We start from the raw sequence: 17,846 nt of genomic DNA, 5'->3' as shown, positions 1-17,846 counted from the left end.
ATACAAAGCAAAAAGGAAACCCAGGGTATAAGCTTCCTATAGCTGCTGTCAAATTTTCACAAACTTGGTGACTTCAAACCGTAGACACTAGTTCTCAGTTCTGGAGCCATGAAGTCTGAAATCAAAGGTGTTGGCAGGACTGTGCTCCCCCCAGAGGCTCTAAGGGAGAATCTGTTCTTTGCTTCTTCCAGCCACCGGTGGCTGCTGGCTTTGCTGGGCTGTGGTACATCACTACCCTCCCTGCCTCTGTCTTCACACACCTTCTCCTCCACGTTTCTTTGCTAAATCCTTCTCTGCCTCTCTCTCATAAGGAAAACTGTCTTGGGTCTCTTAGACATCAGGGCCTGGACTCCCCACTCCTTTCACAGAGGCCTACCTTGTGTCTGTCCTTCCTAGCTGCCATTCATAAAAGCAAGGCAGGTGGGTGGGGGAGGAAGAGGTCACTTTAAAAATTCAAAGCAAAGCCATAAAGGTTGGTAAAATATTATTAAAAGAATAAAGTATCATTTGAAATTACATAAAATAAAGCTACAAACAAAACAATTAGGTCATATAACTAAAAGATATTTTTTAAAGTAAGAACTTAGAAGTTGAACAAGGTTTAAATCAATAATTAAACATCATTAGAGAGGTAAATTAAGTAAAAAATTTTAAAATGTTAAAAAAAATCTTGAGTAAATTAGCTAAAGGCTGAATGTACACATATCCTATTATCCAGGATTCCACTCTTAGTTGTGTACTCAACAGAAACTCATGCATATGTCTACCATTAGACACACACATGCATATTTATTCTTAATAGCTTTTATTCTTAGAAACTAGAAACTACCATAAAGTTCATTATCAGTAGAATAGATAAGTATAGTGTAGTATAATCACAAAATAGAAGTCTACACAATCTTAAAGTGAGCTACAATTACACACAACATGAAAGAATTCAGAAATATGTTGAATGAAAGAAGCCAGAAACAAAAGAATATATATTGTATGATTCCATTTGTAAAAGCTCAACCAACAGGCCAAACTCAGCTAGAATGGTAGGATCTGGAGAGGCTCCTCACCTGTAACATGGAGGTGAGAGTTGCTATTTCATAGGTTGTTGGGATAACCAAATGAGAAAGTGAGGACAGCAGGCCCGTGCATATCACCCACTCAGCCTTCCATGACTTTAGATCTGCAGAACTGGATGCTTCTGCCTTCTCTCTTGCATGAGAATTTCCCCACCTTTAACACTGCACCTCCACTCTCCCTTCTCTCTTAAGACACTCAGGTGAATTTGAGGTTCTTATTTGTGTATTTACTCTTCCCCTTTGGAAATCCTCTCTCAAGTTGCCATTATAAGTATGCCAGTGGGTCTGGTCACTGAGGAGGTTCTCAGCCTTCATCTGATCCCCATTTCTGGTCCAGTGTACACCAACTCTGCTCAACTATGAGTCACAGGAGGGAAGATGCTGTAGGTCTCATTCCTCCAGCAGTGAGCACATGGGAGGCTCAGGAGCTCTCTGTGAAGAAAAGAGTTCACACGGCCAGCCCAGACTGCTGTCCTTGGAAAGGCCCACTTGTGAAGTTGGCCTTGGTTGGAGGGTGGGGACTTGGATGGCAAACGGTTCCATATATATATATACTGATATAAACTCTCTCTAAGTGATGAGAGGCCCTCATTGTGTCTGTACTCTTTATACAGTGTGACTTATGCTGAATAACTTTTCTCCTTCTGGGAGTCTGAAGTTTGGACACATCCTAGGCAGAAGCTGCTTATGTGCAGGGAAAAACCCATGGCACTGAGTCTCTAATGAGCTTCCCTGGGAAATACATTTCACACATGCTATCACAACTCACTACTGGGGAATTAAGCACATACCATCTGACTGTACCAGGAAAGGAGTCTGGAAAACTGCACCTAGTTCCCTGAACTTTTCCACATTAACTTTTTCCCCATTGCTGATTTTGTCTGATACCCTTTCACTGTAATAAGTCATAGCTGTGAGTACAACTGTGTGCTGAGTCCTGAGGGTCTTTCTACTGAGTTACTGAACCAGTGAACTTGGGGACCTCAGCCACACTCACAAAGATACATAAGTTACAGAGAGTATGGGGAAAAAAGAGAGTTCCTGCAAGCTCAGGCTGGTGGTCAGAAATTGCCTGAATCACAACAAACCTCAAAGACATGCACTGAAGTAGAAAAACTATGAGTTTCCTCCAAAGAGTTAACATCCTTCTGTTCAAATTGCACCCACCCCCTAAGGGCCACTGAACATGTGCATGAGTGTGAGTGTGTGAGCATGTGAGGAATGTGAGTGTGTGTCTGCATATGTGTGAGTGTGTCTGTGTATGAGTGCGTTGTGAGTGTGCACATGCACTTATGCAAGTGTGCATGTGTGCATGAGTACGAGCAGGTGTGTGGAGATCCTGCTGAGGGGGATGAGGCCCTTCAGAAGTCTAATAGAAAGCGCACAGTGTGACCATCTAAGTTTTTATCAAACATCTTTGCACCAATGCATTCAAGCCTCCAGACAAGAGTTGTTCCAGAGTTGGTAATAGTTCATCCAGGGCACAGTGTACACCAAAAAATCACAAATGAAACTCTGTGGAAGGAGAAAGAAAACAGCTTTCAGGGAAATATTTTTTGAAGGTGAACAAAAAACTCCTGCCCTCCAACAAGCCCTTATCTGGGGTATCTGGACCAGTCTCTGTGTCTGCTCAATGACCACATGGGTGAGGGAGATCTGCTCACAGTCACATGGTGGGGGTGGAGTGGGCCGGCCTGAACAGGGATGTCACCTGGGTGCCCCCTGCCCAGTCATTGGGACCTGGAACAGGTGCACCTGGAGCCTGCAGCCCAGCCAGATGCTGGGATGAAGTCTGGGCAGGACAGCCTGGGACAGCTACATTGCCCAAAGCCCCAGTCCTCCTGCTCCTGCACTCAGGCACAAAGTGTCCCTCGTGTCTGCCAGCTTGCAGGTGGTTGCACCAGGTGGTACTGGGAAAAGCCGGAAAAGATGGGCAGAGGTTGGAAGACAAGAAGGAAACTAGACAATTCCCAGGAATATAGAGAGTATGAGCCGAGGGCAGAGCAAAGCCCCAGGGAAAGTAAACCACTTCCACCTGAGGGGCAGGGGTGATACTGCCAGGGCCGGGGCTATAACAGCTCAGGGTGGGGAGACTGCCCAATTAGAGAGCCTTCCTCCCACCTCTGGGCACCTCCAATGCATCAGGCAGCCCTAAGCCCCATATCCACACAGCTAGAAAAGCTGTCAATGTCCACTTTTGGTCTACTTTTTAAAATTTTACTTTTCCCCCTTTGATCACAAGTCCCTGCTCAAATGACTGCCACCACACACCTTTTTCAGCTTCTTTTTGCTTTGAATGGGACATGAATTACTTGTGCTATTCCTCTTGCATTTGGTCCGGCTAATCTTCACAGTTACCATATACTCCACTCCAGTTGTGAGCTACCGAGAAACAGCAACACTGTTAGTGTTGACTCCAAGCATCCAGTTGCTGACTCTCCCCAGGAAAAGCTAGGAGATGAAGCCCCAGGAGCCACAATCCCTGTTTCCAGAGCTCATCCAGTAAAACCATGGCTCCCTCTTCTCCTCCCAGCTGGAGGATGCACAGTGACAGTTGAGGCCCTTGGTCGGCCCCCAGCATGTGCAGAGCCCTTCCCCTTGCTCTGGACTGGCCTCACTTTTGCAGTCACAGATGGCTTCTCACTTGTCTCCCTTGCATCCTCAGGATGAGGGACTGGCAATACACTGAGCTTGGCTGCCCGGCAGCCCCAGAATACCCCCCATATCTATACACATGATCCTCAGAATGCACAGGGGTGCATCTTGTCCCTCAGTTTCATCCTTGCCTCCCTCCCTACTCTCCTTCCCAACCAACCTGATGGAAAACAGTTTAAAAACACAGCTAAAAAACACAGGCTTAGAAACTGAATTGATTTGGGGCATTCATTTCCCTCCTACTAACCCTGCACCCTTGAGCAAATGCCCAGCAGCCTCCCTTTCTTCAACTACAGAGTTCAGATAATAATTGTGCCTGCTCAAGGAGTTGTTACATGGGCTAAAGAGAAGCATGCATCTCAGTGAATGCACAAAGCAAATTCTAAAATAATTCATTACGAATTATTAAATGTTTTAGCAAAGTGTGGGGAACATTACTCTGAAGCAGCTATGGAGTTAGGAAAGCAACAGAACAGAAGACAGAAGAACTGTGCTCAAGTTCTGGCTTTATCCCCGGCTAACTCTGTCTCCTTGGCCAAGCCCCGCCACCTCTCTGACTCAATTTCCTCATCTAGAGAATGGGAAGAAGAGTGCCAATTTCCTCCTAGGGTGTATGCAAACAGTGAATGTGTAAACCATGGAGAACACACACCAGGGTTAGTCCCGGCTGTTGGGATCTGTCTTGCTGTGCTCATGATCAAGTGCCAGGCTGTAAGGACTGTGAGGTCAGGAATGCTGGGAAAGCCCATTGTGGCAGGACCTGCACCCTGAAGTGAAACTGCAACAAATGCTTTGGTGATTCATGTCCTCTCTTGGAAACAGCTGGGTCCCTCAAGTCAACACACTGGATAGAGAGCTCTGCCCTGGGGAGGGGAGAAGCTCCTGGAAGTTCCCTGCTTCCTTGTTCCTATGTCAGGGTCAAATCAACCGAGAGGGCTTGGTACTCTCCCTGGTGGTGGTAGAGGGAGAGAGCACCCACACTGCCCCCTAGAGGAAAGTGCCCCCAGAAAAGCTCAGGGTGGTTGCAGGGGAAGGAGGCCTGAGGGCGTTATGGCCATCCTGGTCCCAACATCTGCCACCTGAAGAACCTCAGGATGCAGGGCTCCAAGCTCTTCATCAAAGGACGACGGTTCCATCCAGGTGTTGGCATCTTACAGGGCTTTCACACTGACTTTCAGCATACTCCATAGGTATGAAAAATCTAAAACACCGGCCATAAATTTTACTGACATTCCAGTGTGCAAAGTGTTTTAGTATTCATTATTAGATTGGATTGCTAGGTAATAAGAGGAATCATCATAGTCATACAAATATTTTCACGAGTGCGACTTCACTCTTATTCTGCCCACTTGCCGATGAGGAAACAGGCCTGGAGATAATGAGTGGCGCTTGACATAGATCTCACAATTAGAGGGACCTGGAACCTAGGTGCAGGCAGCTCATCAGGCCCACCTCCTATACCCCTCTGTGGGGTATTAGGATGCACACATCATGTGGTGAAAGGACCCAGGTCACCTAGCTACCTCAGGGCACACACACTGTCCTTTTATCCATCTGAATGACATTAAAAGGTTGTTCATAAACTATTCTTTGAGAGTTAACTGTTTTGTTTTGTTTTTAAAGATTTTATTTATTTATCTGACAGAGAGAGACACAGCGAGAGAGGGAACATAAGCAGGGGGAGTGGGAGAGGGAGAAGCAGGCTCCCCGCGAAGCAGGGAGCCCAATGCGGGGCTCGATCCCAGGACCCTGGGATCATGACCTGAGCCAAAGGCAGACGCTTAACGACTGAGCCACCCAGGCACCCCGAGAGTTAACTGTTAACGATAATGGACTGATTCCACAAGACAGACCTCCTGGGAGTCTCAGATTTATCCTTGAGAAGTATGGCCTGGGAGAACAAGCCAACTTGGCAAGAATTTTGGTCAACAGCCGCCACCTTGTGGCCAAGTCACCTCAGTGTTTGTGGGCCTGATGAGCCACCATCTTGGGGCAAGAGTATGTGACTGAAACAGGGACCGGCTGATGTCCACATTGTGATGTCAGGCCTGCTTCGTATCACACTAACACTGCCTGCCCCTCTATGCGCCCCACCTTTGCTGGTTTCTCCTGTTCCCACTGTCCCTCTCTCTCTGGGCCAGAGACCTTTTCTCCGGTCAATTTTTTTTTCCAAATCGGGTTAATTGAACTAAAATGTGCTATTGCCTCTGCCCTAACTTACATATAGTTTACTATGTAAACTTGAAGGGAAGTGGGACCCACAAAAGTGGTTTTCAAACAACTTTTCTTTCCTCCATCACCCTCAATTGATGTATTTCAAAAAAACTTTGTATGCAAAACACATAAAAACACATAAAAAGAGACATGATCTGGTTGAAGTCTGTTCCTCACTCCCCCTTCTGTGCCCTGTGCAATCCCAGATTTCTACAGAATACAACTAGAAAGTTCAGACTTGACAGCCCTGGACACTGAAAAACTATGTTGAGGGGGAACCTACAGAGAACATTTATATTTCACCAAAGCAGAAACAAAGTCATCTTCGTCAGCTGTCACTCTGGTAGGACTAATTTCAGAACAAAAGGCAATTCTTCCCAAGAAAGAACAGTTGAGAACCTCAGAGACTGTTTTTACTTCAGACCAAGAGTAACAGAGTAAGGTTTCATTCCAGTCATTCAGCTAGCATTTCAAAGCATGGTGAAGGCAAGTCTGGGGTCCAAACAACTCCAAACATGCTCATCCCAAATGAAGCCTCCCCCCACCTTGGTGAAACCATCACTTGATTCTCTCTGGGAGCCATACCATGTCCCCGGATGTCCAAGTGGGCCCTGCCCACATCCAGAGAAACTGAAGCACAAACCTGCATCTGACTTCGAAGTAGCTTGTCGACTTGAAATAAGTAGGTGTCATTGCTAGCATTGTTGTAGGTTTCCATGAAGAATTGGAGCGTTGAATTCATGTTTGTCTTGCTCATGGACTTCTCCTGGAAGCCTTCCCACCTTTGAAAATGACCTAGTCTGGCTTCCAGGATCAGGACAGCCAACAGCAACAAAGGGTTCCTCCAACATCCAACTCCCATCTTGTAGCCTCGGAAACCTTCTAACCACTGCACCTGCCAGGGTAGGGTTGGAGCCAGAATACAACTCACTCACCCTCCCGCAGCGGCCCTTGCCCAGTGGGCTTGCCCAGGTTAAGCAGAGATTGAGACCCCAGCCTTATCCTTTCAAGGCTCTGCCCCCAATCTGACCAAAGGACCAACCCAGGAAATCTCCCTGCGTGGTTGCTCAACTCTCTTTCAGGTTTGTACATTTTCCACATATTTATGACACCCACTTGGTTCTTCTATTATTCAGGCAAGTGTAATTTCTAAACACCTGCCAAGATTGGCAAGACCCTCTCCTTGCCTTCGTATTTATCAAGGAAGAAAGCCCCCAGAACAGAGCTCTACAGTGCTATGCCATAAGAAGTATATTGGACAGAGAAGCGCCATTGGTGGGAATTGGGGAAGACTTATGGAGAAAGTAATATTTTAACTGGGTGGGATATGAGGAATCAAGATATGGGACAGGGCGTGATACATTCTACTTACCTGCTGTGGATTCTACCTTTTTAACCCAGCCATCAACTATTCCCTATGCCTCCTTTAGAGATAAGTTCTCTTTACTCTCCTGCCTCCTTTCTCACCACAGATTTCTGCCTGCTGGATCCCACTATACCTGCAGGCCCTGGCACTAGCTCTTGCTATCTTGGTGTGACCCCAGCAGACCTTTGTGAGGTAATATTAGCCTCCCTGTGAGGAGGGAATAAACTCTGATCCTTGTTCACAAATTAATCCTAAAGACCCCTGAAGGTTAGGTGTTGCTTATTTGGGGCAGGAAAAATTTTCCTCAACCCTCTTTGGGTCTCTGGATGGACCTAAGAATTAAACTAACAGGAGAAAAGCATACAGGTTTTATTGACATTTTGTATTTGCATGGAGCCTTCACAAGAAAATGAAGACGTGAAGAAGTGGCCAGAACAAAAAGCTTATATACCCTGTAGACAAAGAAACAATAAATGTGTGAAGAATAGACAAGACAAGGGGGTTTGGACTAGGGATAATAAATGGTGAAGAGATAACAAGGTTTGTTTCTACAGTCTTATCCCCCATCTCTGGGGATAAGGATGTCCTCCATCTTCCTGGCACATGGAAGGCACCTTTCACATGGGAGATTTATCTTCTGTTTTTAGGGAAGAAGGCCTCCAGGTGGGGGGTGGGGGATGATCAGATTGTCCTTCCTGTTTCACCATTTTCTCAAACTCCTTAGGCTTAAGATCTTCAATGCACCAAAGTGCCAAATTTGGGGGTAACATGCCCTGAACCCATTACCTGCATCCAGAAGCCTGGAATAGCTCCTCATTTTTAAGACTTTTGTTAAGGCGGGATCCTGAATGGGGTCCTGCAGCAGAAAAAAAGAATTAGTGGGACAATTGATGAAATGTGAATCAAGTCTGTAGATCAGTTCATAGCACTGCACCGATGTTAACTTCCTAGTTTTTACCGTTGCACTGCACTTACATGAGATGCTAACATTTGGGCAAGTGGGGTGAACATTTTATGCTATTTTTGTAGCCTTTTTGTAAGTCTGAAATTATTTCAAAATAAAGGTTAATTTTTTTAAATTTTTTTGTTTAAATTCAATTTAGTTAACATATACTATATTATTAGCTTCAGGGATAGAACTCTCTTCAGCAACCCTCAGTTTATTTCCTAGAGTTTAAGAGTCTCTTATGATTTTCCTCCCTCTTTGTTTTCATCTTATTTTTTTTAATTAGATATTTGCAAATGACACTACAGATAAAGGGCTGATATCCAAGATCTATAAATAACTTCTCAAACTCAACACCCAAAAAACAAATAATCAAGTCAAAAAATGGGCAGAAGACATGGACACTTCTCGAAAGAAGACATACAAATGGCTAACAGATGCATGAAAAAAATGTCCATCATCATTAGCCATCAGGTAAGTTCAAATCAAAACCACATTGAGATACCACCTTACACCAGTTAGAATGGCAAAAATTGACAAGGTAAGAAACAACAAATGTTGGAGAAGTTGTGGAGAAAGGGGAACCCTCTTACACTGTTGGTGGGAATGCAAGTTGATACAACCACTTTGGAAAACAGTGTGGAGGTTCCTCAAAAAGTTAAAAATAGAGCTACCCTATCACCCAGAAATTGCACTACTGGGCATTTACCCCAAAGATATAGATGTAGTGAAAAGAAGGACCACATGAACTGCAATGTTCATAGTGGCAATGTCCACAATAGCCAAACTGTGGAAAGAGCTGAGATGCCCTTCAACAGATGAATGGATAAAGAAGATGTGGTCCATATACACAATGGAATATTACTCAGCCATCAGAAAGAATGAATACCCAACTTTTGCATCAACATGAATGGAACTGGAGGAGATTATGCTAAGTGAAATAAGTCAAGCAGAGAAGGTCAATTATCATATGGTTTCACTTATTTGTGGAACATAAGGAATAGCATGGAGGACATTAGGAGAAGGAAGGGAAAAATGAAAGGCGGGAAATCAGAGGGTGAGACGAACCATGAGAGATTATGGACTCTGGGAAACAAAATGAGGGTTTTAGAGGGGAGGCGGGTGGAGGGATGGGTTAGCCCAGTGATGGGTATTAAGGAGGGCATGGGTTGCTTGGAGCATTGGGTGTTATATGCAAACAATGAATCATGGAACACTACATCAAAAACTAATGATGTAATGTATGGTGATTAACATAACAATAAAATAGTTTAAAAAAACTAATGATGTACCATATGTTGACTAACATAACATAATAAAAAAATAAAAATAAATAAATTCAATTTGCTAACACGTACTACATCCTTAGTTTCAGATGTAATGTTCCACAATTCATTAGTTGCATATAACACCCAGTGCTCATCACATCACATGCCCTTCCCAATGCCCATCACCCAATTATCCCATCCCCCCATCCACCACCCCTCCAGCAACCCTGTTTTTTTCCTAGAGTGAAGAGTCTCTCATGGTTTGTCTACCTCTCTAATTTCTTCCCATTCAGTTTTCCCTCCCTTCCCCTATGATCCTCTGCGCTATTTCTTATATTCCACACATGAGTGAGACCATACATTTGTCTTTCTCCGATTGACTTATTTCACATAGCAAAATACCCTCCAGTTCCAACCATGTCGATGTAAATGATAAATATTCATCCTTTCTGATGGCTGAGTAGTATTCCATTGTATACATAATTCATCTGCTGAAGGACATCTCAGCTCCTCCCACAATTTGGCTATTGTAGACATTGCTGCTATGAACATTGGGGTGCAGGTGCCCCTACTACATCTGTATCTTTGGGGTCAATACCTAATAGTGCAATAGCTGGATATTCATCTTATTTTATTTTTCCTTCCTTTCCCCTATGTTCATCTGTTTTGTTTCTTAAATTCCACAAAATAAAGGTTAAAATGTTCAAAAATAAATAGGACCTTAGTCTTTGGGAAGGGGTACACATGCAGTACTACCTTGCAATCCAACTCTCCTGGGTTCAGATCCCTTGCTGGGTGACTCAGAGAGACAGTTAATCTCTGAGCCTCAGTTTCTTCATCTATAATATGAGAATGGGAAAAACTACTAATCTTGGTTTGTGGTGGAAACTAAATCCACATACCGAACAACCTGTTCTCAGGTCAGGCATCAGTCAGTGCTCGGAAACATCTTCTGGGTGATTCTTTCAAGACTCTGAACCCACACAATGAAGCCCATGGCCTGTCAGACCCCAAATGCCCTAGGACCCAGACCACCCTCCAGTGTGAAAATCCTACTAGGACCTGTTACAACATCACTGCTGACCCTCAAAGCCTGCCTTGTAAGACTTGTCCAGCTGATGGAAGTGGCCACTTTGGAACACCCTGGGCCAAAGGTGCAGGAGCACCATTGTCAAATAGATGCATAAGGGTTCCAAGTAATGTGTGTGCAGACTGCCTTGGAAATCTGAGCTATTCCCATTGGACTGTGGATCTGAGGAAGGAAATGTAATATTCAATGGACTATATCAGAAAATCTACGAACAGGGGGCCAAATACATAAAAAAATTGATCTACTTAAAGAAATACGCACCTTGGTTATAACCATAAAGTAAGGGAAAAATGAATCCCCAGTAATTTGCACGGAATAAGAAAAAATATATAGACCCTGGCTATCCCCATAGAATAAAACAGAAAAAGGGAACCCTATCTACCACACCTGGAGTTCTTTGGCTTATGGTGGCAGAATTCCAATCTCACTTCCCTCCACATGGCCTTCTCATCTGTCTCTTTATCTCAAATTTCTCCCACCTTTCTCTTAAGAATGCCAGTCATTGGATTTGGGACTACCCTAAATCCAATGTGATCTCATCTCAAGATCCTTAACTTAATTATGTCTGCAAAGACTTTAAATCCAAATAAGTTCACATTCATGGGTACTAGGGGCAACGACTTGCACATATATTTTTGGGGAACACAATTCAACACACTAAATTGTCCACAGAATAAGAAGAAAATTGAGAGTATAAGTGTGTCCATATATACTAATTTCCCATGTTTTTTGTAATAAATTAACATGAGTTTGGTGGCTTAAAACCACAGAAATGTATTGTCTTTTAATTCTGGAGGCCAGAAATATGAAGTCATTTTCACTAGACCAAAATCAAGGTGTTGGCAGCGCCATACTCCCTCCAGAGGCTTTGGGGAAAAATCCACTGGTTGTCGTCATTCCTTGGCTTGTGGCCACAACGCTCCAATCTCTGCTTCTATGGGCATATGCCCTCCTCTTCTGTCTGCCTCCCTCGTATAAGGATATATGGGTGGTATTTAAGGCCCATCTGAGAAATCCAGAATGATCTGTCCATCTCAAGATCTTGAACTTAATCACATCTGTAAACTTCTTCTTTACCACATAAGACAATGCTCACAAGTTCCAGGGGGTCATTATTCAGCCTATCACACCATGGAGTCAGGAAAAATAGGAAGAGTGATTATTTCCATGGAAGGAGGGGGACAGGGGCCCTGGTCATGTCCCTGGAGAAGGAAAAAAGAGAAATAAACACATCCATGGAAATGAGAGGAAATAGGAGGCCTCATCAATTCCATGCTTAAAGGGAAAACAGGTATCCTGGTTACGTCTGTGGAATAAGTGAAAAATAGGAGACCTGATAATATTCATGGGATAGGTTGAAGATAGGGATCAGCATTATATCCATGAATCAGTGGAAAAATACAGGAGGATGGATGATTTCCATAGCTTGAGGGGGAAATGGTGGTTTTGGTTATGTTCATGGAATGAGGAGAAAATAGGATTCCAACAATGTTTGGTATAACGGATAAGCAGGGGCTTGGTTAAGATTATGGAATAAAGAGAAAATGAATGGCCTGGTTATATCCAGAATAGATTGTGAGAAAAGGCAGTGATATAATGCCCATAGAATGAAGGGGAAATGAGGGACTCTTGTCATATCCATGGAATATGGTGAAAATAAGGGGTCTGGGAATGTCCATGAACTAAGAGAAAAATACTAAACCTGATAAAATCCATAGAAAGGGAAAATATTAGGCCTAATTATTTCCATTCAATGAGGAGAAAATACAGGGCTGGGTGTGTCCGTGTAATGCAGGGAAAGTAGGGGGCCTGGTTATGTCAGTGGAATAAGGGGACAAGCAGAATGCCTTGGTCATATCTATGGAATGAAAGGAAAATAGGCAGCCCCATTGTGTCCATAAAAAAAGAAATAGAGACAATGACTATGTCTACGTAGTAAGGGGAACGTAGGGACCCTGGTTATATCCATGGAATGTGAGAAAAAGCCCTAGTTGTACACACGAAAGAAGAGAAAACAGGGGACCTGGCATGTCCATGCATGAAGAGGAAAATAAGCCTAATAGTGTCCATGAAACAAGGAAAAGCATGAGGTCTGATTGCTTCCCAAAAAATAAAGGGAAAATAGAGGCCCTAGATGTTCAGGAATAAGAAGAAAATTGGAAACATGGCCATGTCTGTGGAATAAGGGGAAAACATGTGGCCTGGATAAGTCTATGAAAGTCTATAAGGAAGATATGGGGGGGGCTGATAATATCCATTTAATAGGGGACACAGGGAGCCTGGCCATGTCCAGGGAATTAGTGGAAAAGAAAGTAGGGTCTCTGGATGTTTCTATGGGAAAGGGGAAAGTAGGTAAAAAGGAAAAACTCTGCTTCCCATCTGGGTAGGGAAAACCCCAGCTCTTCCCTATGTTATTTCTCTCCAGCAAGTCTCCTTTTCTATCTTGCAAAACACTTTCTGACACTTCTGGCTGCCAAATATGTGGGGTTTTCCCCACAAGCAATTCTCTCCAACACCAGTTGGGTGTCCTATAAGTCCACTCTACCTGGAGACAGCATCAGACCTCACAGATGAAGGGCTTAGTCCAACAAGACTTTCCCACTATCACCACCTTCAGATGCCAGGTGCAAGTCCAGGTTGTCAACTGTGCTTCATGACCAACTGGCTATAAATCCAAGGTTCTCATGACTCCATTTCTGGGTTCAACTAATTTGCTAGAGTGGCTCATAGAACTCAGGGAAACACTTTTTCCCAGCTTATTGTAAAAGGATATGACAAAGGATACAGATGAACATCCAGATGGAAGGGATATGTAGGACAAGGTATGTGGGAATGGGGGCAAGGCTTCCATGCCCAGTCCCGGAGGGCAACTCTCCCAGCACCTTTATGTGGTGACCAACCTGGAAGCTCTCCAAACCCTGTACTTTTAAGATTTTATGGAGACTTCATCATATAGGCATGATCTATCATTGACTCCATTTTTAGCCCTTCTCCCTTCTCACAAGCATAGGGGGCAGAGCTGAAAATTCCAAGTTTCTCATCATGGGTTGTTCTGTCTGGTGACCAGCCCCCATCCAGAAGCCCACCCAAAGTCACCTCATTAGAACAAAAGGCACTCCTGTCACCCAGGAAATACAAGGCTTTCAGGGGCTCTCTGCTGGGAACCAGGATCAAAGCCCAAATATTGGAGCAAAAGACACTCTTTATAGTCTCACCACTTAGGAAATTACAAGGGTTTCACAGGTTCTGTGCCAGAAACTGGAGGCAGAGGCCAATATACATATTTTCTATTATCTCATAAATAAAACTCGGTTACAACCATAAAATAACAGGGAAGTAGAGGCCCTGGCTCTATATATGGCCCAGTAATGTCCACAGAACAAGAGGAAAATAGAGAACTTAATTATTTCTATAGAATAATAGGAAATTACATTGCCTGGTTACAGTCGTGGGATAAGAGGAAAATGGGGACCCTGATTATCCATGGAATAAAGGTACATAAGGTGGGCTGGTTATGTCCACCTAGGAAAAGTGAAAAATAGGAGCCCCATTTTGGTCAATAAAAGAAGGGAAAATGGGGGCCCCAATTATAGCCTGAAATTATAAGAAATATGGAGTCTGTGTATGTCCATGGAATAAGGAAGGGTAGGTGGGAGGGAATGCAAAGGGGCATGAGGAAACTTTGGATAACAGATGTGTTCATTGTATGGAGTATAGTGATGATCTCACAGGTGATACACATCAAAACTCAGCAAGTTGTGCAGTTTATTGTATGTCAGTTATACCTCAATAAAGCCATTTGGGTAGGTAGATGGACGAATGGATGGATGGATGGACAGATAGATGAGTGGGTGGACAGAGGAACAGATAGATGGATGGGTAAGTGGGGGTGGGGGGATGAACAAGTAGATGTATGGACAGGTAGATGGATGGATGGATGGGTGGGTGGATAGATGGATGAAGGGTGTGCAAGAATAAGCACAGAGCTTCCTATGGAACAGACAGGGCTGCCAACTGTGCCCCTTTCCATAACTGCACCCAGAGCACTGAGAAAGAAAAACCTGTCCTTGTCCAGAGCCACATGGAGGCAAGTATGAGAACAGTGAGAACTGCACCTCAGCATCTCCCACCTGCCTGGGCCCAGGCCACCTTCTCACTTGTTGCTACACCATTCAGAGGAAGAGAGTCAGCCTCATTAGTAGTTGGCGCTTAAGAAAGAATAAGCATCTTTCCCAAAAGCCCAGGGCACCTGGCCTTCTGACTCATAGGCTGAACCTGGTAGCAGGGCCACTGCTGGAGCAGTCAGTGGCAAGGGCATGAGATTTGTCTTAGATCAACCCACAGCTATGTGGTGTGTGGGTGACATGGTGGTAGGCCACAGGGGGTTGTCTGTGAGCTGCACAACTTCTTGGTTTTGCCTGTTGCCAGCCAGGCTTGGAAATCCTTTGTCAGGCTGCTCCCAGGGAAAAAAATAGCAGGAAACAGAGGGACAATGTATCTTATCACTGAGGGCAGTATGGGTCTGCTTGTGTGGGCTGAGGAGTCTGGAGACTGGGAGTTTCCTGGCTGTGGTTTTTCATCTACCCCTTTATCTTACCTTGTCATTACTGCCCCTCCACCCCAGATGAACTTCACAGGTTCTTCCTTGACCCCAGTTCTCTTGAGCCTGCACAGACCACTCATCAGTCTGGTCAAAACCATTGCTCATCATGATATGCTTCTGATTGGAAACCCAAAGCAGAGTGCCATTACTCCCCGAAGTGGGAAGGGACCTGGAGGTCTTCTAGCAGGTGAGAATCCATGTCCCAGGCTGCTGGGCATGTTCCAGGACAGGCAGCTAGGTAGACCATCCCTCACCCAGACAGACTGAGTCCAGACATCCAGGCTGGTCAGTTCTGGTCTTGCTGCGGGGCCAGGGGATGCTGTGAAGAGTAGGAGAGCTGTAGAGCAGTCAGACGTCGGGCTGCCCTTCCACAGTTTCTTGGCAGCTGCTTCACCTTCGGAGTCTTAGTTACCTCATCTGTAAAATCCACATGATAGTAAAAACATCAGAATATTTTAAAAGGTACCTAGCAGTGCCTGGAACACAGGGCTCAATCATTTGGGTTCTTCTCCCCATATTTTTTTAATTTATCTATCTATCTATCTATCTATCTATCTATCTATCTATCTATCCATCCATCTATCTATCTAAACTCTTCCTTGTTCTGCTCTCAACTGGCTGCTGACCTAGAAATTACCTTGACAAGAAGCAAATCTATTTGAGAGCCACCCTGTCCCCAGAAACCCTTCAAAGCCGGCCCAGCAAGGAACAATCTGCAGTCTGGGTACCTGCATGACTACTCTCCCAAGCACGGCTGCAGGGGATCATTGCCTAGGCTACCAGTGGCAGGCTGCAACTGCAGCCCCGAGCCCCTGAGCCCTCATCCCTGGAGCTGCAGAAGAAGGACATGGCTGACATTGGCTGGAGATGCCCGCTGGTCCTGGGGAGCAGGCCAGCAGCAGGCGCAGAATGTCAACAATGACAAGGTGGTAGTACAGATGGCTCAGAGCTGGCATTGCCCCAAAAGGCTCAGTGTACATTTTCCCTTTCCAGACAAGGAAACCTGAGAAATCACGAGGTTCAGAAAGTCAGAGATGTCATAAGACATGGAACATTCTCGCTGTCTCTGTAGGATCTCCACCTGGGGACTGAGAGTGACAGGGTTTGTCGGCAGGCCACCGTCCTCATGCAGCTTTTGGTCTCCTTTCTGCGGCCATTCTCCCTGGTGCAGCACTGGTTTACCAGCTCCTAAACAGGCTACTCCATTTAAGTAACCATCACATCTCATTTTGAAAGCGAATAAAAAGTACGCAGGCTCTGCAGACTGTTGTTCTCCTGTTTCTGGTCTCCGGCTGTACTTCTGTTTTTCCGTGAGCAGGGAACCATCTTCCTGAAGCAACAAGCAGCAAAAGCTGAAAAGGGCCAAAACTTTGTTGTAACTTTCAAGTGTTCAAGTTCAAGTCTTTTGTCCATCTTTTCTATTTGGTGGTTTGCCTCCCATTGATTTGTAGGATTTCTTTACCCTTAGTAATAATTATTTTGGGGTATATTTCCTGCAAATATCTTTTCTGGGTTGTGGTTTTGTGTTTTCATTTGAGTTATATGCTATGTTAACGAAAAGAAATCCTTCATCTTAATGGAGTGAACGTATTGATTTTTTTCTCTTATGGTTGGCAGTTTCGATATCTCATTTAAGAAATCAAGGTCATGAAGCTACTTTCCTGTATTTTCATTTAAAACTTCTAAAAGTTTTTACCCAAAACTCATGTGACATTGTGTGTCAACTATACTTCAATAATAATAAAAAAAAAACTCAGTTTCAAAGTTAAGCATTTCACACTTATGTCCATTACCATCAATATTTTTGTGCCAGGTGTATTTGCTAATATCTCATTCAGAATTCTTGTATCCATGTTCCTGAGTGAGACTGGCCCAAGATTTTCCTTTCTCATACAGGCGTTTTCTAGTTTGGGTCTCAAGGTTGCACCTCATACAACAAGCTGGGGAACGTGTCAGTCAGGGTCCCTGCAGTAAATAGAGGCACACTCGCAATAGGAAGGTTTATTTTACAGGGGGTACTTACAATGCTGCAGGTGCCAGTGAATCCCAGGGCACAGGGCTGTCATTTGCTGGCAGATGAGGGGAGCAATCTCGATGTCAGGGAGCATCAGCTGGCCACCCTGCAGATGGACCGGTGAACAGATGCCATGATTTCACTCACCTTCTGCCCCTCCACCTCAGGCTGAGCACCTCATTGGCCTCATGCACCAGAAGTCCGAGGACATGGGACCCTATTGGTGGAGTCCCTACAGATCAGCCTTTTGGGGCAGAGAGCAGCATAAAGCAAGGTAATGAGTGGGACGGAGAGGAAGGGGGGATCAACGTGATCAAACACGGGGACATGTCCCTCTCTTTTAATTCCCTGGAGGAGTTGCTAGTTTGTTACGTTTCTGTCCATGTCTTTTAGGGACTGGGAAAGAGAGAGTCTATATGTAGCTTCATTTCATTTTCTTTATCTGGACACTCTCACAATATACAGTCAATTCTCATCAATCAATGTAGTTATGATCTATAAAGTCACTACAAACACTGAGTTAACAAATACTGAACCACTGCTCCCCAGGAAAGCACAGATTTTGTTCCTTTGAGTCTCTGGTCACATTTTTGTCAGCCCATTAACTGTTTTATATGTGT

At 44.5% G+C, this 17,846-nt stretch overlaps 1 protein-coding gene across 1 annotated transcript; it reads right to left on the bottom strand.

Annotated features, from left to right (window-relative positions):
• Nucleotides 1-2,459: 2,459 nt before the first annotated feature.
• Nucleotides 2,460-7,428, bottom strand: CSTL1 (cystatin like 1). Its single transcript, XM_025877018.1, has 4 exons — nt 7,312-7,428; nt 6,583-6,834; nt 3,342-3,452; nt 2,460-2,585 (listed from the first exon to the last, which is right to left on the bottom strand). Exons 2-4 carry the CDS (start codon nt 6,799-6,801, stop codon nt 2,502-2,504), a joined length of 414 nt encoding a protein of 137 aa, XP_025732803.1. The 5' UTR covers nt 6,802-6,834; nt 7,312-7,428; the 3' UTR covers nt 2,460-2,501.
• Between the last annotated feature and the right edge of the window lie 10,418 nt (nt 7,429-17,846).

Source organism: Callorhinus ursinus, unplaced genomic scaffold (assembly GCF_003265705.2).
Source record: "Callorhinus ursinus isolate GAN/ISIS: 27379988/994484 unplaced genomic scaffold, GSC_fseal_2.0 scaffold29, whole genome shotgun sequence".
NCBI lineage: Eukaryota > Metazoa > Chordata > Mammalia > Carnivora > Otariidae > Callorhinus > Callorhinus ursinus.
The sequence above is the reverse complement of the archived record's forward strand: the minus strand, read 5'-3'. Positions and strand labels throughout refer to the sequence as shown.